Below are 24444 nucleotides of genomic sequence, written 5' to 3'. Positions count from 1 at the left end.
GTTTTGAATCAGTACATTGCTAATTCAGACCCACAAAGCTAAGAATCAAAATAAACACTTTGCCTGACCTGTGGTGGCTCAGTGGATAAAGCGTCGACCTGGAAATGCTGAGGTCGCCGGTTTGAAACCCTGGGCTTGCCTGGTCAAGGCACATATGGGAGTTGATGCTTTCAGCTCCTCCCCCCTGTCTCTCTCTCCTCTCTCTCTGTCTCTCTCCCTCTCTCTCTCCTCTCTAAAAATAAATAAATAAAATTTAAAAAAAAATAAAAATAAACACTTTGACTATGAAGCATATACGCTGATGTTGGAAAACATTTTTTGGTTGGGTTCTTTTTTTTTTTATTCATTTTATAGAGGAGGGTGGAGAGGAGATGGAAGCATCTACTCCCATCTGTGCCTTGACCAGGCAAGTACAGGTTTTTGAACCAGCGACCTCAGTGTTCCAGGTCGATGCTTTATCCACTGTGCTACCACAGGTCAGAGAAAACATTTTTTTAAGTTTTTTCATATTGCCAGATTTCCTCCCAGATATGCTGTATGAGCTACTCAGCAATCTGATTTCAATATATTCAAGCTGATACTCAGACAATTACAGAAAGATATATAATACCCCCAATGAACTGCCTGACAGTCAAGGACTGGTTAAGTTACCAAATATTGGAATACATTGGTGCCTTGAGATACGAGCAGACCGACATATGAATTTTTAAGATACGAGCTGCGACTCGGTACGTATTTTTGTTCGAGATCCGAGCAAAATTCCGAGATACGAGTCATGATTCGGAAAGCTGCCACTAGTTGGCGCGTTGGTGCACAGGTCCAGTATCGGCAGCACAACACCAGCATCTTGTCTTTCTCAAGTGTTAACCGCAGAATCAAGTCGAATCTCATGCACTGTACTCGTTCTTGCATCATTTTTGGTTTTTTTATTTTTTTTTTATTTTTATTTTTTACTACAGAGACAGAGAGTGAGTCAGTGAGAGGGATAGACAGGGACAGACAGGAACGGAGAGAGACGAGAAGCATCAATCATTAGTTTTTCATTGCGCGTTGCAACACCTTAGTTGTTCATTGATTGCTTTCTCATATGTGCCTTGACCACGGGCCTTCAGCAGACCGAGTAAACCCTTGCTTGAGCCAGCGACCTTGGGCTCCAGCTGGTGAGCTTTTTGCTCAAGCCAGATGAGCCCGCACTCAAGCTGGCGACCTCGGGGTCCGAACCCAGGTCCTCTGCATCCCAGTCCAACGCTCTATCTACCGCGCCACCGCCTGGTCAGGCCATTTTTGCATTTTTTACTAACTTTTTGCATGCTATCACGGGGCCAAAGAAAGTGAGTGCAAATAACAGTGGTGAGAAGAAGAGAATGATGTCCATAGAAGTAAAGCAAGAAATAATAGAAAAACATGATCGTGGTGTACAAGTGATTTAACTGACAAGGCTGTATCACCACAATACATCTACAATTTGTACCATCCTTAAACAAAAGGATGCCATCAAAAGCGCAAATCCAGCAAAAAGAACTACAATTCTGTCCCAATTAAGGACAAATATCCATGAAGAAATGGAGAAGCTTCTGCTGGTGTGGGTGGAAGAGAAAGAGCTGGCAGGAGATACAGTGACGGAGATACAGTGACGGAGACTATAATATGTGAAAAGGCACGTATTATTTACGGTGACTTGAAGAAGAAATAACCATCAACCTCAAAAAAGGCAGCAGTGCCTGACCAGGTGGTGGCACAGTAGATAGAGCATTGGGCTGGGATGTGGAGGACCCAGGTTCGAGACCCCGAGGTCACCAGCTTGAGCGCGGGCTCATCTGGTTTGAGCGAGGCTCACCACTTGAGCCCAAGATTGCTGGCTCAAGCAAGGGGTCACTCAGTCTGCTGCAGCCCCCCCCCCCCAATCAAGGCACAAATGAGAAATCAGTCAATGAACAACAACTAAGGAACCGCAACGAAGAAATGATTTTTCTCATCTCCCTACCTTCCTGTCTGTCTGTACTTGACTCTCTCTGTGTGTCGCCACAAAAAAAAGAGGCAGAAGATACATTTAAGGCAAGTCACGGCTGGTTTGAAATTTTCAAGAAAAAATCTGACATCCACTCAGCAGTGAGGCATGGTGAAGCTGCGAGTGCTGCGGCAGCTGAGGAGTACATTGCACATTTTGCCCTGCTTATCGCAAAGGCAGGCTACATCCCCCAACAAGTGTTCAACTGTGACAAAACAGGATTGTTTTGGAAAAAAAATGCCCCAGAGGACTTTCATCACTGCAGAGGACAAGAAGCTGCCAGGCCATAAACCCATTAAGGACTGTCTGACCCTTGCATTGTGTACAAATGCTAGCGGTGACTATAAAGTAAAGCCACTGCTAGTGTATCATTCCGAAAATCCTCGAGCCTTTAAGACTCACAAGATTCTTAAAGAAAAACTGCAGGTTATGTGGCACGCCAATGCTAGGGTGTGGGTTATGTGGCAGTTTTTTATTGAATGGGTAAATCTCGACTTTGGTCCTGCAGTGAAGAAATATCTTCAAGAAAATAAAGTCCCAATGAAAGCATTACAAATCCTTGATAATGCTCCAGCCCACCCACCTGGTCTTGAAGATGACATTCTCGATGAGTTCAAATTCGTGAAAGTCCTCTACCTCCCACCCAACACGACCTCAATCTTGCAACCTATGGATCAGCAGGTCATTTCCAACTTTAAAAAGCTTTACACGCCCTGGCCGGCTGGCTCAGTGGTAGAGTGTCGGCCTGGCGTGCAGAAGTCCCGGGTTCGATTCCCGGCCAGGGAACACAGGAGAAGCGCCTATCTGCTTCTCCACCCCTCCCCCTCTCCTTCCTCTCTGTCTCTCTCTTCCCCTCCCGCAGCCAAGGCTCCATTGGAGCAAAGATGGCCCGGGCGCTGGGGATGGCTCCTTGGCCGCTGCCCCAGGCGACAGAGTGGCTCTGGTCGCGGCAGAGCACCGCCCCCTGGTGGGCATGCCGGGTGGATCCCGGTCGGGCGCATGCGGGAGTCTGTCTGACTGTCTCTCCCAGTTTCTAGCTTCAGAAAAATATAAAAAAATAAAAAAATTTTTAAAAAAAATAAAAAGCTTTACACAAAGCATTTGTTCTGCTGCTGCTCTGAGGTGACTTGAGAATACAAATCTAACCCTTCGAGAGTTTTGGAAAGATCACTACAACATCATGATATGTTTACGCATTATTGACTTGGCATGGCAAGAGGTTATAAGAAGAACCTTGAACTCAGCATGGAAAAAGTTATGGCCTGATGTTGTTGCAGACAGGGACTTCGAAGGATTCGAACCAAAGACCGAGACCAAGGTAGAAGCGTTGGAGGAGATTGTATCCCTTGGAAAGTCGATGGGTCTGGAGGTAGATGAGGGTGATGTAAACGAGCTCATCGAGGAACATGAGGAGAAACTCTCAACTGACGAGTGGAAGGAGCTACAGATGATGCAACATACGGAGCTTCAACATAAGAGATTAGTAGTGAGGAGGAGGTAGAGTCGGAGGAAGTGATTTCTACAAGTGAAATTAAAGACATGCTGGCGCCTGACCAGGCGGTGACGCAGTGGATAGAGCGTCGGACTGGGATGCAGAGACCCCGAGGTCGCCAGCTTGAGCATGGGCTCATCTGGTTTGAGCAAAAAGCCTACCAGCTTGAACCCAAGGTCACTGGCTCCAGCAAGGAGTTACTCGGTCTGCTGAAGGCCCGTGGTCAAGGCACATATGAGAAAGCAATCAATGAACAACTAAGGTGTTGCAACGCGCAATGAAAAACTAATGATTGATGCTTCTCGTCTCTCTCTGTTCCTGTCTGTCTGTCCCTGTCTATCCCTCTCTCTGACTCACTCTCTGTCTCTGTAAAAAAATAAATAAATAAAATTTCAAAAAAAAAGACATGCTGGCAATGTGGGAGAAATTTCAAGTTTCATTGAAAAGAAACACCCAATCCTGACCTGTGGTGGCGCAGTGGATCAAGCACCGACCTGGAACGCTGAGGTCGGTGGTTCAAAACCTTGGGCTTGCCTGACCTGTAGTGGCGCACTGGATAAAGAGTCGACCTGGAAATGCTGAGGTCACCGGTTCGAAACCCTGGGCTTGCCTGGTCAAGGCACATATGGGAGTTGATGCTTCCAGCTCCTCCCCCCCTTCTCTCTCTGTCTCTCCCTCTCCTCTCTAAAATGAATAAATAAATAAAATAAAAAAAATAAAAATAAATAAAAAAAACCTTGGGCTTGCCGGTCAAGGCACATATGGGAGTTGATGCTTCCTGCTCCTCCCTTCTCTCTCTCTCTCTCTCTCTTTCCCTCTCTCTCTCTCTCTCCCCCCTCTAAAATGAATAAAAAAATAAAAAATAAAAATAAATAAAATAAAATGAATAAATAAAAATAATTTAAAAAAAAAAAGAAAAGAAACACCCGAAAAAGTTTCAACTGGTTGTGCTTCAGCACTTTTTAATGACATTTGTTTGTCACACTTCCATAACATTTTAAAAGGCAGGGAAAAGCAAACCTCTTTGGATAGATTTTTATTCAAAAGTCCTGCAAGTGAAAGTGCTAAAAGAGCAGCCAAAAAAAGCAAAAACAAGTTATGATTAAATGAAAAATACATAATGTTCAGCTTAGGTTAAGTTTAAAGTTAAGAAAGTGCATTTTTTTACAATTAAGTTTTTGTGGTTTCATTTTAAGTAAAGAAAGTGCAGTTTTAGTTTTGTTTAAAGAAAATGCAGTTTTAGTTTACATTTAGTGTTAAGAAAGTGCAATTTTAGTTTATGTGTCTACAGTGCCTGCATCCCTTCCTCCCTCCCTCCTCCTCCGCCATTCACCTCCATTAGCTGCACTCATCTGTCTCCAAGGTAAGAATACAGTACTAAATAACACTTTTTCTTTTATTTCATATATTTTGTTATGCATTGGTAAAGTATACATGTGTGTTTATTTAAAACATGTCTTTTTTCATAATTTTGGATGGTTTGGGAATGTTTCACAGGGCTGGAACAGATTAAATCTATTTCAGTTATTTTAAATGGGTTAATTTGTTTGATATAGGAGTTGACTGACTTACGAGCTCGGTTACAGAACAAATTAAACTCGTATCTCAAGGTGCCACTGTACTATATTCAAGGCATTAAAAATTACTATGTAGGCCCTGGCCAGTTGGCTCAGCGGTAGAGTGTTGGCCTGCCATGTGGAAGTCCTGGTTTCGATTCCCTGCCAGGGCACATAGGAGAAGCACCCATCTGCTTCTCCACCCTTCCCCCTCCTCCTTTCTCTTTATCTCTCTCTTCCCTTCCCACAACCAAGCCTCCATTGGAGCAAAGTTGGCCTGAGTGCTGAGGATGGCTCCATGGCCTCCGCCTCAGGTGCTAGAATGGCTCCAACTGCAGTGAAGCAACACCCCAGAATGGCCAAGCATCGCCCCCTGGTAGGCATGCTGGGCGGATCCCAGTCGAGCGCATGTGGGAGTCTGCCTACCCCCCCTTCTAACTTTGTAAAAATACAAAAAAAAAAATTACAATGTAAGTGTATATTAGCATAAAAGTGCCTACATCTCCTGGCCAGGCGGTGGCGCAGTGGATGGAGCGTCGGACTGGGATGTGGAGGACCCAGGTTCGAGACCCCGAGGTCGCCAGCTTGAGCGCAGGCTCATCTGGTTTGAGCAAAGCTCACCAGCTTGGACCCAAGGTTGCTGGCTCCAGCAAGGGGTCACTCAGTCTGCTGAAGGCCTGCAGTCAAGGCACGTTTGAGAGGGCAATCAGCCTGACCTGTGATGGTGCAGTGGATAAAGCGTCGACCTGGAAATGCTGAGGTCATCGGTTCAAAACCCTGGGCTTGCCTGGTCAAGGCACATAGGGGAGTTGATGCTTCCTGCTCCTCCCCCCCTTCTCTCTCTGTCTCTCCTCTCTCTCTCTCTCTCCTTTCTAAAAAAATGAATAAATAAATAAATTAAAAAATAAAAAAATAAAGTGCCTACATCTTATTAATAAAAATTATATAGAGCCCTGGCTAGATGACTCGGTTGGTTGGAGAACCGTCCTGAAGCATGGAGGTTGTCAATTCAATCCCTGATCAAGGCACATACAGGAACAGCTCAATATTTCTGTCTCTCTCTCCCTCCTTTCCTCCTTCCTCTCTCACTGAAATGAATAAAAAAATAAAAAGATATAGAGTAACCTGTAATGAGTGTATTTACATAAAAGAGTGTATATGAGACTTGACCCATGATGGTTCAGAGAATCAAGTGTCAGTATTCAACTTGGAATGCTGATCGCCAGTTCGACACCCTGGGCTTACCCAGTCAAGACACATATGAGAAGCAACTACTACGAGTTGATGTTTCCTGCTCCTCCCCACTTCTCTATCTCTCTCTCTACCCCCCCCAAATCAATAAAATAATTTTTAAATGGTGTATCTGAGTAAAGAGAAAAGAATGACTTAAGACATATTCACCATAACATAAACTATTTCTTTGGTAAACAGAGTTCAGATTCTCTTAATTTTCATTTCCTGTACTATTTGAGTTTTTCTTTTAAAAAAAATAAAGAAGGTATCATCCTTTTTAAAAATGAGAAACAACAAAGCCACTTTCAATTTTTGAAAAAGACTAAACACCCTGGTAGAGAGGTAAATAATCAATGATACGGGTTTCTTATGTTTTCTCCTGCCACAAAATACTATAGATGACACATGCCCAACATGTTTTAGAAACCTAAACCAGACTATAATGAAAAATGGCTAAAGATTACACCAAATCTCCAACAGAAAAGAGCTCATAAGGAAAAATATCGAAATCAAAACTCTTGGTTGTATACTAACTAAAATGGTCAGGATAGTGATTTCTTTTCTTCAAGATTTTATTTATTGATTTTACAGAGAAGGGGGGGTGGAGCAAAATGTATCAACTCATAGTTCCTTTACTTTAGTTGTTCAGTGATTCTTTAAGTGCCCTGACCAGTCAAGCCCAGAGTTTCAAACCAGCAACCTCAGCATTCCAGGTCGACAGCGGCCAGGTTAGGGTCGTTATTTTTTATAAGTATATACTGACTGGGCCTGACCAGTGGTGGCACAGTAGATAGAGCATTCGAAACACCGAGGTTGCCAGCTTGAGCACTAATTCATGCAGCTTGAGCTCGGGCTCACCAGCCTCAGTGCAGGGTCGCCAGCTTGAACATGTGCCAGCTTGAGCCCAAGGTCGCTGGCTTGAGTAAGGGGTCACTGGCTCAGCTGGACCCTCCCCCTCCCCAGTCAAGGCACCTATGAGAAGCAATCTATGAACAACTTAAGTGCTACGATTATAAGTTGATGCTTCTCATCTCCCTTCCTGTGTGTGTGTGTCTCTCGCTTAAAAAAAAACCTACTGGTTTATGAATAATAAAAAGTATAGATGATATACCATAATCTACAGCTACAGCATACTTCATCCAGAAATTCTCATATCTAAATCACTACTGACTAGAGTTCCAAGAACAATGACTTACCTAGACAATCACATTCTTCTACCACAATCTTTCATTAACTAAAATGTTTACTAAGCATCTATTCTCTACAAGGCATTGTATTAGGACTGGGGTAAGAAGAAATAAACCATAGCTCCTGACCTGAAGGAATTCATCATTCTACAAGGGAAGCTGATATTAATTTTTTTTTTTTAAAAAGAAGATGATGGGGTATTACATAAGTATGTATTCTAAACCAAAGGGTATAAGTCATTTTAACATAGGTCCAAAAAGATTTAAGAAATCCTCCCCCCCACACACCAAAAAAGTGAGATAAGTTTGGTCCAAATTGTGCTATATACGATATATGTGCCAGGCTAAGAAGTTAGGACTTTATTTTCCAGGCAATAAAGAGTTATAATGGTGTTAGCAAGTAATGATAATCATAAATTGTGTTTCAGACAAGCAAAAATGGAGATGCACAATGTAAAACATGTTTTAAAAAACAATAATTAAAAATACCAAAATGAAAAAAGAAAACAGGAAAAAAAGTACATGATGAATATGACCAACGGTTGATATCCTTAATAACTTAACAGCTCTTATAAGTTCATACAAAACATTAAAACTCAAAAAGTAGGAAAACACATGCAATACATTAAATACTAAATGCAAATACCAATAAAAATATGTGCTTAAACTTACTAGTAATTAGTTATTACATGTTTTGCCAAAATAACATATTTTTCTTTTTAAGCAAGAGGAGGGAGACAGACTCCTGCATGCACCCCGATCAGGATCCACCCAGCAACACTGTCTGGGACTGATGCTTGAATCAGCTGAGCTATTCTCGGCATCTGTGGCCAACACTCAAACCAAAAAAGCCACTGTCTGTGAGAGGAGAAAAGAGAGAGAAGGCAGAAAGAAAAGGAAGAGAAGCAGTTATATGTGCCCTGATCAGAGATCAAACCCAGGGCTTCCGCACACTGGGCTGACGCTCTATCCACTGAGCAAATGGCCAGGGCAATATACACTTTTTTAAGGATAATATTCTGCACATGTGAGAGTGGCCAAGTTATGATGACACTACTGAATAAATGGAAATCAATATATCCTTTCTGGAAAGCAATTGGCAGATATAAATAAAAAATGTGTTCATATTTGTGACACAGTAATCACTTCTAAGAATCTATCTTTTTTCTTTCTTTTTATTTTTCTGGTGAAAGGATGGGAGGCAGAGAGACACCCACATGCACCCTGACCGGATCCACTCCGCAAGCCCAGTAGAGGGCAATGATCTGCCCATGTGGGGCCCTTGCTCCATTGCAACCGAAGCCATTTTTTAGCATCTGAGGTGGAGGCCATGGAGCCATCCTCAGTGCCCAGGGGCAACTCACTCTAAACGAGCTATGGCTGCAGGAGGGCAGGAGGGGAAGAGAGAGAGAGAGAGAGAGAGAGAGAGAGAGAGAGAGAAAAGGAAGGAGAGGGGGAAGGGTGGAGAAGCAGATGGGCGCTTCTCCTGTGTGCCCTGACCAAGAATCGAACCCAGGACTTCCACACACCAGGCCGACATTCTACCACTGAGTCAACCAGCCCGGAGCCCTAAGAATCTATCTTAAAAGAACCAGTGATGAGGATTAAAAAAAAAAAAAGAAACAAAATGTTTACAAAGAAGAAAAAACAGGCCCTGGCCAGTTGGTTCACTGGATAGAAAGTCAGCTAGTATATGGACAGCCCAGGTTCGATTCCCAGTCAGGGCACACAAGAGAAGCAACCATCTGTTTCTCTCCCCCTCTCTCTTCTCTCTCTTTCCCTCCCAAAGCCAGTATTTCTACCAGTTTGAGCTCTAGTCCCAAACGCTGAGGATAGCTTGGTTGGTCCCAGCGTGTCAGACTTAGGCACTAAAAATTGCTCCCTTGATTTGAGCATCAGTCCCAGACAGGTGCCAGGTGGATGCTGGTCAAGGTGCATGCAGGTGTCTATCTATCTCCCCTCCTCTCACTTAAACAAAAAATAGTGATGCACTAAAAGATTTACATAGCCCTGGCTAGATAGCTCAGTTAGTTAAAGCATCATCCCAAAGCACAGAGGTTGCTAGTTTGATCCTTGGTCAGGGCACATACAAGAACAGATCTCTGTTTCCGTTCCTCTTCCTCTATCTCTCTCCCTCTCAAATCAGTAGATTGAAATTTTTTTTTTTTTAATTTATATACAAGGATAATTTTTTTTTTTTTTTTGTATTTTTCTGAGGTTGGAAACAGGGAGGCAGTCAGACAGACTACCCGACCGGGATCCACCCGCACGCCCACCATGGGGGGATGCTCTGCCCCTCTGCCGCAATCAGAGCCATTCTAGCGCCTGAGACAGAAGCCATAGAGCCATCCTCAGTGCCCAGGCAAACTTTGCTCCAATGGAGCCTTGGCTGCGGGAGGGGAAGAGAGAGACAGAGAGGAAGGAGAGGGGGAGGGGTAGAGAAGCAAATGGGTGCTTCTCCTGTGTGTCCCGGCCAGGAATCGAATCCGGGACTCCCGCATGCCAGGCCGACGCTCTACCACTGAGCCAACCGGTCAGGGCCCAAGGATAATCTTTTGCAGCATATTTATAATATGAGAGAACTGGAAACAAACATACAGTAATAGGGAAATATTTAATTGTATACAATATGTAAATACTATACAAAAACTTTTCAAAAGTTAATGAGGGAGAAAAAAGTTAATAAGGGAGATGATCAAATGTAATGTTAGGTGAAATAAGCTAGGTATTACTACATATACCTTATTCTTAACTTTAAAAATGTAAATGTGGCCCTAGCCTGATACCTCAGTTGGTTAGAGCTTCGTCCCACTGTGCAGACGTCAGTTTGATCCCCAGTCAGGGCCTATACAGGAACAGATCAATGTTCCTGTCTCTCTCTCTCTCTCTCTCTTCCTCTCTCTAATCAATAAGCATTAAAAAAATTTTTGAGGTAAATGTGTAATAAAAAGTAAGGTGAAAAAATATTTCAAACGGCCCTGGCCAGTTTGCTCAGTGGTAGAGCATCGGCCTGGTGTGCGGGAGTCTCAGGTTCGATTCCCAGCCAGGGAACACAGGGGAGACGCCCATCTTTTTCTCCACCCCTCCCCCTCTCCTTCCTCTCTGTCTCTCTCTTCCCCTCCTGCAGCCAAGGCTCCATTGGAGCAAAGTTGGCCCGGGTGCTGAGGATGGCTCTATGGCCTCTGCCTCAGGCGCTAGAATGGCTCTGGTTGCAACAGAGCAACGCCCCAGATGGGCAGAGCATCGCCCCCTGGTGGGCATGCTGGGTGGATCCTGGTTGGGCGCATGCGAGAGTCTGTCTGACTGCCTCCCCGTTTCCAACTTCAGAAAAAAAAAAAAATACCTGTATATGCCCTGGCCAAGTAGCTCAGTTGGTTAGAGCATCGTCCCAATACACCAAGATTGCCAGTTTGATCCCCAGTCAACATAGAATCAACCAAGTAATGCATACATAAGTAAAACAACAAATCAATATTTGTTTCTCTTTCTCTGTTCTTTTCCTTCCTTCTCCCTCCCTTCCTGTCTAAAAATCAATAAAAATTTTTAAAAATAATTACATACACTATCATTAAACATAAAAACATTAACATATCTCATGAATACAGTGCTAAAGCTAGTCACCAATAGTGGTCACTAACAATGCAGATAGTATTAATAATCTATGTTTGTAGTGTTTTATGGTTTTTAAGTTATTTCATAAAGATATTTGAGTTGAAATTGTGAATGCTATTGTCTTTGAAAAACTATTTCAGGGCCCTGGCCGGTTGGCTCAGTGGTAGAGCGTCGGCCTGGCGTGCGGGGGACCCGGGTTCGATTCCTGGCCAGGGCACATAAGAGAAGCGCCCATTTGCTTCTCCACCCCCACCCCCTCCTTCCTCTCTGTCTCTCTCTTCCCCTCCCGCAGCCAAGGCTCCATTGGAGCAAGGATGGCCCGGGCGCTGGGGATGGCTCCTTGGCCTCTGCCCCAGGCGCTAGAGTGGCTCTGGTCTCAAAAGAGCGAAGCCCCGGAGGGGCAGAGCATGGCCCCATGGTGGGCAGAGAGTGGCCCCTGGTGGGTGTGCCAGGTGGATCCCAGTCGGGCACATGCGGGAGTCTGTCTGACTGTCTCTCCCCGTTTCCAGCTTCAGGGAAAAATACAAAAATACAAAAAAAAAAAAAAAAAAGAAAGAAAAACTATTTCAAGTATTAGTTGATTTAGCCTGACCAGGTGGTGGCACAGTGGACAGAGTGCCAACCTGGGACACTGAGGACCCAGGTTGGAAACCCCAAGGTCAGTGGCTTGAACACGGGGTCACCGGCTTGAGCATGACATCACAAACATGACTCCATGGTAGCTGGCTTAAAGCCCAAGGTCATTGGCTTGAGCAAGGGGTCACTGGCTCAGGAGGAGCTCCCCCGTCAAGGCAAGTATGAGAAAGCAATAAACGAATAACTAAAATGCCACAACTACAAGTTCATGTTTCTCATCTCTCTCCCTTCCTGTCTGTTTCTCTCGCTAAAAAGCAAAATTAAATTTTAAAAGAATTGGTTTAAGAAGATATATATCTAGCAAGATTAATTTTACCCCAAAAAAATCCATAATTTAGGCCCTGGCAAAGTGGCTCAGTGGATAGAGCATTGTCCTGGCACACAAAAGTCCTGAGTTAGATCCCCAGATGGGGCATGTCCTAGAAGCAATCAATGAGTGCACAACTAATAACGAAACAACTAAGTGGAACGAGTTGATGGTTCCCTCTCTCTCCCTCTCCCTCTTTTCCCTGCCCTTTCTCTCTCTCTCTTTCTCCCTCTCAGATCTATGGTAAAAAAAAACCTTTTAATCCACAATTTGGGAATTTGTTTTATAGTGAAATCAAATTTCCAATTGTAAGAATAAGTTCAAATTTCAGAATTAAATGTGTACCAAAAAGTGTTATACTACTAATAATTTGATTACTTAGTGCCTGTGTACTTATCTAAAAAACTCTAGAGCCTGACCAGGAGGTGGCGCAGTGGATAAAGCATTGGACTGAGATGCAGAGGACCCAAGTTTGAATCCCGAGCTGGCTGGCTTGAGTACAGACTCATCTGGTTTGAGCAAGGCTCACCAGCCTGTACCCAAGGTCGCTGGCTTGAGCAACAGGTCAATCGCTCTGCTGTAGCCCCCCAGTCAAGGCATATATGAGAAAGCAATCAATGAACAACTAAGGTGTTGCAACAAAGAATTGATATTCCTCATCTCTCTCCCTTCCTGTCTGTCCCTGTCTGTCTCTGTTTCTGTCACAAAATAAATAAATAAATAAAAAATAAAAGACCCTAGGGCAAGGGTCCCCAAATTTTTTACACAGGGGGCCAGTTCACTGTCCCTCAGACTGTTGGAGGGCTACCACATACAGTACTCCAGTACACTGACCACCAATAAAAGAGGTGCCCCTTCCCGAAGTATGGGCGGGGGGGGGGGGGGGGGGGGTGTGTGCTGGATAAATGGCCTCAGGGGGCCGCATGCGGCCCGTGGGCCCGTAGTCTGGAGACACCTGCCCTACAGCCTGACCTGTGGTGGTGCACTGGATAAAGTATTGACATGGATGGAATGCTGAGGTCGCCAGTTCAAACCCCAGGCTTGCCTGGTCAAGGCACATACAAGAAGCAGTTACTACGAGTTGATGCTTCCTGCTCCAGCCCCCATCTCATCTCTTCCTCTCTCCAAACTCAATAAATAAAATTCTTTAAAAAAATAAAAACTTGCCTGACCAGGCGGTGGTGCAGTGGATAGAGCATTGGACTGGGATCCGGAGGACCCAGGTTCGAGACCCCAAGGTCGTCAGCTTGAGCACGGGCTCAACTGATTTGAGCAAAGCTCACCAGCTTGGACCCAAGGTCGCTGGCTCAAGCAAAAGGTTACTCAGTCTGCTGAAGGCCCACAGTCAAGGCACATATGAGAAAGCAATCAATGAACAACTAAGGTGTAGCAATGCGCAACAAAAAATTAATGATTGATGCTTCTCATCTCTCTCCATTCCTGTCTGTCTGTCCCTCTCTCTGACTCTCTCTCTGTTTCTGTCAAAAAAAAATTAAAAATTAAAAAATAAAAACTTGCCTAACCTGTGCTAGTGCAGTGGATAAAGCCTGGTCGCTGGTTCAAAGCCCTGGGCTTGCCTGGTCAAGGCACATACGGGAGTTGATGCTTCCTGCTCCTCCCCCACTTCTCTCTCTCTCTCTCTCTCTCTCTCTCTTCTCTAAACTAAATAAAATCTTTTTAAAAAATTTTTTAATAAATAAAATAAATAAAAACCCTAGAAACATGTAGTTTTCAAAGGGAACATTGCTGACAAACAGTATTAACAGCTTCTCACTCAGCTGCACTTATTACCATAAATTGCCACTATAACTACCATGAAATTACACCTGAATTTGTTAATACATAAAAAATAGTAATTTTTTATTTTGCCAAACTCCACTTGAATAGATCATCAAGTTATACAGCAAGGGATAAATGTTAAAAACTGTGGGTTTTCAGCCTGACCTAGGATTAAGTCTTGTTCAAATCCTGGCTCCACTGAATTAGTCCTGTGATCTAAACAAGTTACGTAAACTCTAAGTCTTGGTTCTCTTATCTGAAAAGGATAATAGCGTACCTACTTCAAAGAATTAATAAAGTGCCCAACACAGACTGCTCAAGAAAATATTCTGCTTTAAAAATAAGATGCAAACAATTGTTCTGCAAATACTGATATGAGAGTATCTGGAGTTCTAGCTTAGATATGGCTACTAACTAAGCAAATGATCTTTAGCAAACCACTTCAGCCTTTCTGAGGTTCAATTTCTTAACCTTTAAAGTTGAGGCATCAATACTTGCTCCAACCTATCTCAAAGGATAGTTAGGTAGGGCAAATGAATTGTCTATTTTAAACAACTGGTAAACGATAATTCACCCGACATACACGCAATGAATAAAATCCACAACATACCAATAGTTTAAAAGACTGATATACATTTAAAGCCATTTTCACTCTATTCTCAAAAATTTACCTTTTGAGGGCAAACAATGACCTTAGTTTACTAGTTGGGCTAGCTATGGTTATGACCCAAACCATAACTTCAGGCCTCCAACTTTTCATTAACATCCAGAAATGTCCTGGACTTAGTGAACTGGGTCATAAAAATAGCTATAAAAGCAGCAAACATACAAACTCGACAGAACAAGTTACAGGAATATAAACTCAAAATTATCTCCAAAACTATATGCAACCCCACAAACTGATAATAGCAGCAAAATTCACTAAAAACATTTCAAGCTTTTAAAATGTCTTCCTTATCAAAAACAAAGCACTGAAAAGAAAATGGAAACTCAAATGTTAGTATTCTTGAGATTTTTTCTAACACTAAAGCCAAATGCTATTTTGAAATATAATTTCAAGTTTTAGGATATCTGTCAACAAGACCACATTAAAAAAGGGATGAGAGGATCCTTAATACGGGGTCCTTAGTCTGGTTCCAAAGACAGGTTTTAATGGCTCCTTAACCACAGGCAAAATTGTGTCTATATACAAGTATATATATTCCATGGTTAGAATTTACAGTTTCAGATTCACAGCAGGAATAGAGGGGTGACTGGTAATACCGTACTAATACGCTCATCAAAGACTGATGACAAAAGGAAGCTATTTACATTCTTTTGCTACCAATTTTTATTTTAACTACATTACATTCTACCAGATTTTAAAATAATTCATATGAAGTCCTTACCAAAAAAAAAGCTATACTATCAGCTTTTTTTGCACATCAGATAAAAAGCTATACTATCCATATTATGTCTACCTTTTCATAAAAAACACAAAAGTTTTACACATTTACTGGTGTGTCCAGGCAGACTTCTTTAAGTCTGATGATTCTATATTTGAAAATAAAATAGACTTTTAGTATTTTTAAAAAAGAATTCTTTTCACCCTGGCCAGATAGCTAGGTTGCTTAGAGCATCGTTCTATTCCCAGTCAGGCATAAACAGGAATGTTCCTGTCTCTCTCCTCCTCTTTTTTTTTTTTTTTTTCTTTTTTTTTTTTTACAGAGAGAGATAGGGGTGGGATAGATAGGGACAGACAGGAATGGAGAGAGATGAGAAGCATCAATCATCAGTTTTTCATTGTGGCACCTTAGTTGTTCATTGATTGATTTCTCATATGTGCCTTGACCGTGGGGCTACAGCAGACCGAGTAACCCCTTGCTCAAGCCAGCGACTTTGGTACAAGCTGGTGAGCCTTGCTCAAACCAGATGAGCCCGCGCTCAAGCTGGTGACTTCCCAGTCTCGAACCTGGGTCCTCCGCATCCCAGTCTGACGCTCTATCCACTGTGCCAACACCGGGTCAGGCTTTCCCTTCCTCTTTATAAAAGTCAATTGGAAAAATAAACAAACACCCTTACCAGGCGGTGGCCCAGTGAATAGATCATAGACCTGGGATGCTGAGGATCCAGGTTCAAATCCCAAGGTCGCCGGCTTGAGCATGGGCTCACCAGCTTGAGTGTGGCTCACGGTTTGAGCATAGGATCATAGACATGACGTCATGATCACTGGCTTGAGCCCAAAGATCTCTTCTCTGGCTTGAAGTCCAAGGTCACTGGCTTGAGGAAGGGATCACTGGCTCAGCTGGAACCCTGCCCCAGTCAAAGCACATATGAGAAAGCAATCAATGAAACCTAAGTTGTCACAACTACAAGTTAGTGCTTCTCATCTCTCATCTCTCCCTCTTATTGTCTGTCGGTCTGTCTCTCACGAAAAAATAATAATAAATAAACATTTAAAAATAATAATAATTCTTTGCAACATCAACTTGAAACATAACACCCAAAAATATAATTTTTTTTTCTTGGTTAAACTGTTACAGGGAGTTATGTTGAGAGATGAATTCTGAGTACATTATTTTGGCACTTTAACTCTGAATGTCTAATCAAGGATGAACTGATGCTCACCTTTGCACAATCTATGGAGGAAAAGTAGTCTTAATAAAATTATTATGCGCCAGATTATAAGAAAGACATAGATAGGACCTACTTCAATTCAACAAGTTCCAACTATCACACTCCTACCCAGTCACGGATAAATGTTAGTATAGTGGGATACAGGAAATACACAAAGGAAAAATAAAAACAAATTTTAAACAACAACAAGGGATAAAAAGCAACATGTCATAGCTCGGTATAACCTACAAATAAAACTGCTTAAGCAATTTAAAAAAAAGGAAGCATTATTGTGAGATTGTGTTTAGTAGGCAAATTTTTAAACTCAAGTTAAAGGAAATACTAAGAAACTAAGTATTTTTAGAGATCATTGGCTTATACACAAATAGGAAATCCTTCTATTTTTGTTCATTAAGTCAGGTTTCTTAGAGGGTCTGCATGGCCAGGTTTTGTGAACCTGATTCAACTTACTATATTTACTTAAAGGTATTACTTCAATTCTCCATACTATTTCTAACTCCATAAATCCTTGCATTTTTGAGTGCTTCTAAACAAAGTTCTAGAGGGTTCCCAACTCATCTTCAATAGAACCCTTCATTATGTCTTGTTTCAAAAGATAATAAAGATGAACTAACCAGTTTCTTTAGACACTATCTTTAAAATTAACTTGCCTCATTAAGTTTAAAATATTTTTTAAAACACCAACAAAACTATTAAAAGCAGATTTTCCTAATACATCAAAAAGCAAAGCTCTTCGTTTTCCAATTTCAGAATAACAAAGCCATAATCACACAACTTATATATGAATACAGTTCACTGAAATACTTATGTTTATCAGCATATCAAACCATATGCACCAAAAATAAAAGTACATCAAAATAAATACAAACTTAAAAGTCCAGGAAAATTTAGAATGGCACAAATATACTGCTCACAAAAATTAGGGGATATTTCAAAATGAATATGAAGCTATAAAATATCCCCTAATTTTTGTGAGCAGTGTATTTAAAAGTATAGTTTGAATATGAGCAAAACGCCGATTTCACCTGTCAGGAAGTAAACTGAGTACCCTTCCACTTTTATTAGTATTGCGTTTGCTCATTAAAGTGAAATTCAAACAAGATGATGATCAATTTTATAAATCAACTGTTTTAAGAATCATATTAAAAACAGGAAGTCTTAAGTCTTTCAAATATCACACACAACCAAAGCTGTTGGTAAAGGAGCATTTCCTTAACAATCAAGTTTCTGTATATTAACCTTTTATCTAATTCACCTGGTCCAACTAGGCCTTTGGGCCCAGAAATAGTTAACCTGCACTGTATCTTGTTTCTTTAGGCTGAAATACCATCTTACAAGGGTCGGGAACAAAAATTTTACCTGGCTATAAAAGCTCAATATGTACGTACGCTCCTTAATAACCAAAAGCATAAGGAATATGGCCTTTTATTCCAGGTGCTAGGCCATGACTATCCCGGGATGGAATCTGCGCTACACTCCTCTCCTTAGTATAACAGAATTTACCATTAAAACAAGGAATGATGCACTAAAAAAACATCATTAATCAATTTTTTAAAAATAGGCATGAAGGTTCCAATCATCAGTACCACCGTTCATTTTCAGGTATTTAAGAGCTGACAGAAGGGCTTAATACACCCACACATTCCCGCAAGGGAGGGGAAAACGACCAACCTTCTCCCAGCGAGTTTAATGAAAATTAGCAGGTAAGAAAGCCTCGCTGAAAATCAAAGAGGGCGGCCGGAGGGTCCGGGCTGCGGAGGAAAGCCTGATCCTCGGACCCCACCTCCCCTCACCTTCCCAGTAGGAAAAGGAGGCGAAGGCTCATTAGTGCCTTCGTTAATTGACACCTGTAATGAGGAAACTTTCTCAGGCGCTGGGACCGCTCCGGCCGGGCCTGGCTACAGCTCCGCGGCGGCCCCTCACGGGCGCCCAGGTAACCCGGCCAAGCTGGGCCTGAGGCGGCGCGGCGGCCGCGCCACCGCGCACCTTCCCGGGCGCTAGGCCCGCACGCCGCCCGGTTCGGCCCTCGCCTCCCGCAGGCCGCGGCAGCCCGGGGAAGCCGGGAAACAGCGCGGGGACCCCAAACCACGCACCCCGACAGGCGGCCGCTGCGGCTACTTACTTTCATTTAACACCTCCACCAGGTCTGCGCAGTTCTCGCACATCGTTCGGCCGCCGCCCCCCCCTCCCCCGCTTCGGATCGCACTGACTGATCCCGACCGGCGGGGGGGAGGGGAGAGAGGCGGAGGAGGGGGCCGGCCGGCCGGCGGGGCGGGGAGGGGAGGGGAGGCGACTAGGGCGGGCGGCGGCGGGGACGGGGCGGGGAGCAGGAGAATGGGGGAGGGGGCCGGCGGTCCCCGGGGCGGGCGGGGGAGAGGAGGGGGGCGAGGGGAGGTGCGCAGGCCGGAGGGGCGCGGAGGCGCCGGCGGCAGGGAAGGAGGGGAAGGACGGGGGGAGGGGAGAGGGAGGGAGGGGGCGGGTGGGGAGAGAAGCAGCCGAGTCACTTCACCGACCAGACGCCGCGGCCACCGCCGACGTCGCCGCCATTTTAATAGAGCGTTCGGGCTGCGCTCGGCTCTTTCCGTCCGGGCGAAGGAGCCGAAGAGAAGCGCCTCGCGCTCTCATTCCTCCGCCTCCCGCCCTCTCTTCGCCTCCCGCCCTCCCACTTCTCCCTCCGCACACACGCCACACGCTCCACACCCCGCCGCGGCCCGCTCGCTGCCCTCCCTTTCCTCTTCCGTCCGGCCTCCCCGCCCTCGGTCCACCCCCTCTGCGCGCTCGCCCACCCCGCCCAGCCCGGATCTCTGTCAGCGGCCGGAAGGGAAACGCGAAGCCAGCGCGGCCGCGGGGGGAGGCCGGGTGAGTCGAGGAAGATGGCGGAGGCACGGGCCGGGTCGCGATTGCGCGGCGTCGCCCACGGTGGCCCACTCGGCGGGCTCCGAGGCCCAGCGAACGCCGGGTCACTCGCGCCGCCCCGTCCCCCGCCCCTGAGCTTTGCCATTTTTCCTCTGCGTCCACGAATGGGCACGGGTGCGGCTTTCTCCCATGTCTGCCTCCGCCGCGCTCGGGTTTTGGGGGGTTATTGGGGATGCGTGCTGGCGCCGCAGCCCTGGGTGGGACACACGGACCTCTCCCCGCCCGGCTTTGTGAGGGTGGGACAGCCCACCGTCGGCTTCACCTGCGTCCGTGTTCCTCGATACCCTCAACGCTGTAAGGCTCATCGTCTCCGATCAGCAAGACACCTGATGTCACTAGAAATGGCGGAGTGAAGGCTGACATTGGCATCCCAGTTTTACACAAGAGGGCCCTTCACGAATTGCCCATCTACAAGTCTTCACCCCAAACGGCATATTAGGCTTCTCAGCGAAGAGCAAAATGAAGGATGTATTAAGATGGAGAACGGAGAAAGAAGAACAGGTGACACACTCATCTGAAGTTTGGTGTTAACTAGTTAACTTTGGAGAAATTTCCATCACACCTGCATGTACACCTTCCTCGCTGATTTTTCTGTCCAACATGATTATATTGAGATATGACTAAGAAGTCCGAAAGGTAGGGTGCATAGTATTTTTAGAACTGTTATCCCGGGCAGCTAGTAAGTAGTAATTCTTTCATAGGTCTTGTCGAAGTTATGCCACACCATAACCTCGCCATGCCAAGACTACCATCCCGTTTTTTGTTTTGTTTGTTTTTTAGTGAGAAAGGAAGGGAGAGAGAGAGGAACATAGATCTGTTTTTGTATGTGCCCTGACCGAGGATGGAACCGGCAACCTCTGTGCCCCTGGAATACTCCAACCAAACAAGCTATCCGGCAGGGCCTTTTTTTTTTTTTTTTTCTTCTTCCTGCTATGTGAAGTTGATAACCGTAAATTTTCTGCCTATCCTGTTTGGGGTGAATCCATACGAGCAGGCGTTCCTTAGGAACTGTAGGGCTATTCTGACATCTTCCCTCCCATCTTTCCCACAAAACTTGAGTTTCTGTGGATTGGGTCCTATGGCAGATATCCTTCTAACATCCATTTCCAAACACCACTCTTCCCTGTCAACAGGGAAACTTGCCAAACCCAAATGGGTTTTGTTTGTTTTTCAGGTGGCAGCTGAGAGACCTTGGTCTCAGGAAAGAAGGTCCCTAGGAATATTTGTTATTGATTTAAAGCCAATCATGGTATGGGCCGTTTGTTTGACTTCTTGCTCATAAAATGTAAACACAAATCTGCAGAGTGGGTCTTTTGAAAAGAGTGTCCATTCCTAATACAAAAGGGAAATTAACCCTTAGTTCTTTCTGACCGAAACATGCTCTTCATACACAAAGTAATGTAGCATCCATTTTGATTTTTTTAACAAGGAAACCACAAGATAAATGCCAACCATGAAATTGATAATACAGAATAATAAGGTGTAGGTGAGTCACTGATGCATCCTTAAGCTGCTGTAGACCCCTTGCTAATGTGAAAAAAAAATCCCTTTTCTTTAATCCACTCTTAATTTCCGTTACTTACAGCCACATTCCTAACTGATAATTTTTATCTGTCAACTATGCTTTTACAACCCATAACAGTTCTAGAAAACTACTACTACATATACTGACCTTTAAACAATCAGTTGCTTCCTAGTTTTTTTATTTTCTTTAAAAAAATGTAAGCCTGAGTGGGAAGTGGCACAGTGGATAGAGCATTGGCCTGAGACACTAAAGACCCAAGTTCAAAACCCCAAAGTCGCTGGCTTGAGGCAGGCTCACCAGCTTGGGCATGGGGTCACCAGTTTAAGCATGGAATCATAAACATGACCCCATCGTTGCTGGCTTGAGCCCATCGCTGGCTTGAGCCCAAAGGTCACTGACTTTAAGCCCAAGGGCACACAATGAGAAAGCAATCAGTGAACAACTAAAGTGCTGCAACTATGAGTTGATGCTTCTCATCTCTCTCCCTTCCTGTCTGCCTATCCCTGTCTGTTCCTTGCCTGCTCTCTCTAAAAAAAAAAAAAATTATGTGAAATGATGCTTGGTTTAAAATCGAGAATCTACCCTGACTAGGCGGTGGCGCAGTGGATAGAACGTCGGACTGAGATGTGGAAGACCCAGGTTCGAGACCCCAAGGTCACCAGCTTGAGCACAGGCTCATCTGGTTTAAGCAAGGCTCACCATCTTGAGCCCAAGGTCGCTGGCTCGAGCAAGGGGTCATTCAGTCTGCTGTAGCCCCGGGGTCAAGGCACATGAGAAATCAATGAACAACTGAAGAGTCACAACAAAGAATTGGTGTTTCTCATCTCCCTCCCTCCCTTCCTGTCTGTCTGTCCCTATCTGTCCCTCTCTCTGACTCTCTGTCTCAGCTACACAAAAAATAAAATAAAATTGAGAATCTAGAGAATTATTCTCATATGATAACTGTTTTTCCATCGTCTCTTTGGGGCTCAGTAAACTTCTGTAAAAGGCTAGATAATAAATATTTTAGGCTTTATTGGCAATCCAAATTTCTAATCACAACTACTCGACTCTAAGCAGGAAAGCAGCCATAGACAATATACAATGAATATGTGTGGCTGTGCTCCAATAAAACTATTTATTTATGGACTCTGAAGTTTGAAATTTATATTTTCATATATCAAAATATGTTTTTATAACAGTATTTTGTTATAAATGAAAATAACCACTTAAAAAGTTAAAATTACTCAGCCCACAGGCCACACAAAAACCTCTAACTAGCTGTATTTGGCTTATGGGTTGTAGTTTAACAAGCAACTGAAGTAGTTAAAGCCTCCTGATTCTTCTCTCTTCTGTGCTAATTTGGTATATGTGTCAAGAGAAAGGTTTTGTGGGGGTTTTTAATACTTAATTCATTTTAAAGAGGAGAGAGAAAGAGAGAAGGAGGAGGAACAGGAAGCAACTCCCATATATGCCTTGGCCAGGCAAGCCCAGGGTTTCCAACTAGTGACTTCAGCATTACAAGTCAATGCTTTATCCACTGCACCACAACAGGTCAGGCAACAGAGAGTTTTTAATGTACTCGAAAGGTGTGCATTCTAAAAGAATAATGGAACAGAATCTCTCATAAAATATCCCTTAAATTCTTGTAAATCTGTATTTTAAAACCAGTAATCAGCAATCACCAAACAACTTTGATAGCAAGAAGATTGATGATGATGACTGTTTTCAATATTTTATATAGGCCTGACCTGTGGTGGCGCAGTGGATAAAGCTTCGACCTGGAACGCTGAGGTTGCCAGTTCAAAACCCTGCACTTGCGGTCAAGGCACATATGGGAGTTGATGCTTCCTGCTTCTCCCCCCTTTCTCTCTCTCTCTCACACTCTCTATCCTCTCTAAAGTAAATAATTAAAAAATATTTTATATACATGTCACCATCTAGTGGTAGAATTTTGCTTTGAGTAAAATTATACAATCTATGAAATTTCTAATTCTCAAGTTTGTAGTGTATTTGTAGTATTCCTAAGTTCTTCCCTGGAAACTAGTCCAACATAAACTAACTTTGCAAAATTAATATTGCTGAGTGCCATCCAGAAGCTTGATGTTCCTATCTCTGTCTCTCTTCTTCCCTCTCTTACAAAAAAATTAATATTGCCCCGCCCTGGCCGGTTGGCTCAGCGGTAGAGCGTCGGCCTGGCATGCAGGAGTCCCGGGTTCGATTCCCGGCCAGGGCACACAGGAGAAGCGCCCATCTGCTTCTCCACCCCTCCCCCTCTCCTTCCTCTCTGTCTCTCTCTTCCCCTCCCGCAGCCAAGGCTCCATTGGAGCAAAGATGGCCCGGGTGCTGGGGATGGCTCTGTGGCCTCTGCCTCAGGCGCTAGAATGGCTCTGGATGCAACAGAGCGACCCCCCAGAGGGGCAGAACATCACCCCCTGGTGGGCAGGCCAAGTGGATCCCAGTCGGGCGCATGCAGGAGTCTGTCTGACTGCCTCCCCGTTTCCAACTTCAGAAAAATACAAAAAAAAAAAATTAATATTGCTATGGAAATTATTTGTCATCTTTAGCATTCTGGTTTCTATTGAACAAAGGATTTTTGTCTCTGGATTTGGGGGTTAAAGTCTGGTGTTACTATTACAGGCCAGAATTACTGCAAAATTTACTCTTTTTCCTCACATCCACACTCATCACTTTTGTGGACTTTAGGGTCATTACTAGAAAGGCAGTTACGCTATTCTATTTCTATCCACAGCACCCAGCCCAGCAAATTGCTGTTTGGTTCTTAAATTGACAGTGATTATATTTTTAAATAATATCACTTCCCTGCTTAAACCCCTTCAATATTTCCTTTTTTATTTCAAATAAACTTTTATATGGGCCTTCCTTCAAACTTTCTCCAGTTTTTAACATTACTCTTGTTGCAGTCCAACCACACTGATCTGATTTCTAAAATAAAAACTTACTGCTCTAGGTCTTAGTGAATGTTGTTTCATCCTAGGATATGCTCTCTAATTTTGAAATGGCTAACTCTTATCCTAAAGGTATCACAATACTTTATTTCCTTCATAGCTTTTACTATAGTCTAATTATTTCTTTGTCTATTTGTATCAGTGACACATTGGACTACAGGTAAAAAAATTTCAATTAAGAGTGGCTTAAACATATAGGGCTTATTTTTCTCTTGTGACCAACAGGAAGTAGACAGTCTAGGGCCAGTACAAGTGGTCCAAGGAAATGGACCAGCGTTAGTGGTTTTCTTTCCATTCCACTCTCCACATATTGGCTTGCCACCTCCTAGTTGTAAGATAACCACTACAGCACCAACTGTCTGCTTTAAAGACGAAAAGAAAGAAAAAAGAGGATGATGGCTTGTCTTGGTTAGGATTTCTCCCCAAAGCAGGTCCAGAGATGAGGATACAGGTTGAAATAGTTTATTTATATTATCCCAAGAAACACTGATAGAATAGTGTAGACAGGAAATTGGGGGGGAGCGGTATCCAATGAATGATTCATTATTAAGCCCTTGATTCTTGAGGGTAATGAACCTAATCCCGCTGGGAAACTACAGACTATTGTAAAACATGTGCCTTAAAATCAC

The 24444-nt window shown here is 43.8% G+C and overlaps 1 protein-coding gene across 2 annotated transcripts in view; it reads right to left on the bottom strand.

Annotated features, from left to right (window-relative positions):
* The window catches only part of USP34 (ubiquitin specific peptidase 34), a 307835-nt gene extending 289146 nt beyond the window's left edge, over positions 1-18689 (bottom strand). For both annotated transcript variants that reach the window (XM_066378190.1, XM_066378191.1), the window contains exon 1: positions 18549-18689. In XM_066378190.1, the coding sequence (XP_066234287.1) occupies positions 18549-18591 (43 nt within the window). In that variant the 5' untranslated portion in view covers positions 18592-18689. The remainder of the gene's footprint in view (positions 1-18548) is intronic.
* Positions 18690-24444: the final 5755 nt, after the last annotated feature.

The sequence above is a fragment of the Saccopteryx leptura genome, chromosome 3, assembly GCF_036850995.1.
Source record: "Saccopteryx leptura isolate mSacLep1 chromosome 3, mSacLep1_pri_phased_curated, whole genome shotgun sequence".
Taxonomy (NCBI): domain Eukaryota; kingdom Metazoa; phylum Chordata; class Mammalia; order Chiroptera; family Emballonuridae; genus Saccopteryx; species Saccopteryx leptura.
This window is presented reverse-complemented; position numbering and strand designations above follow the sequence as displayed.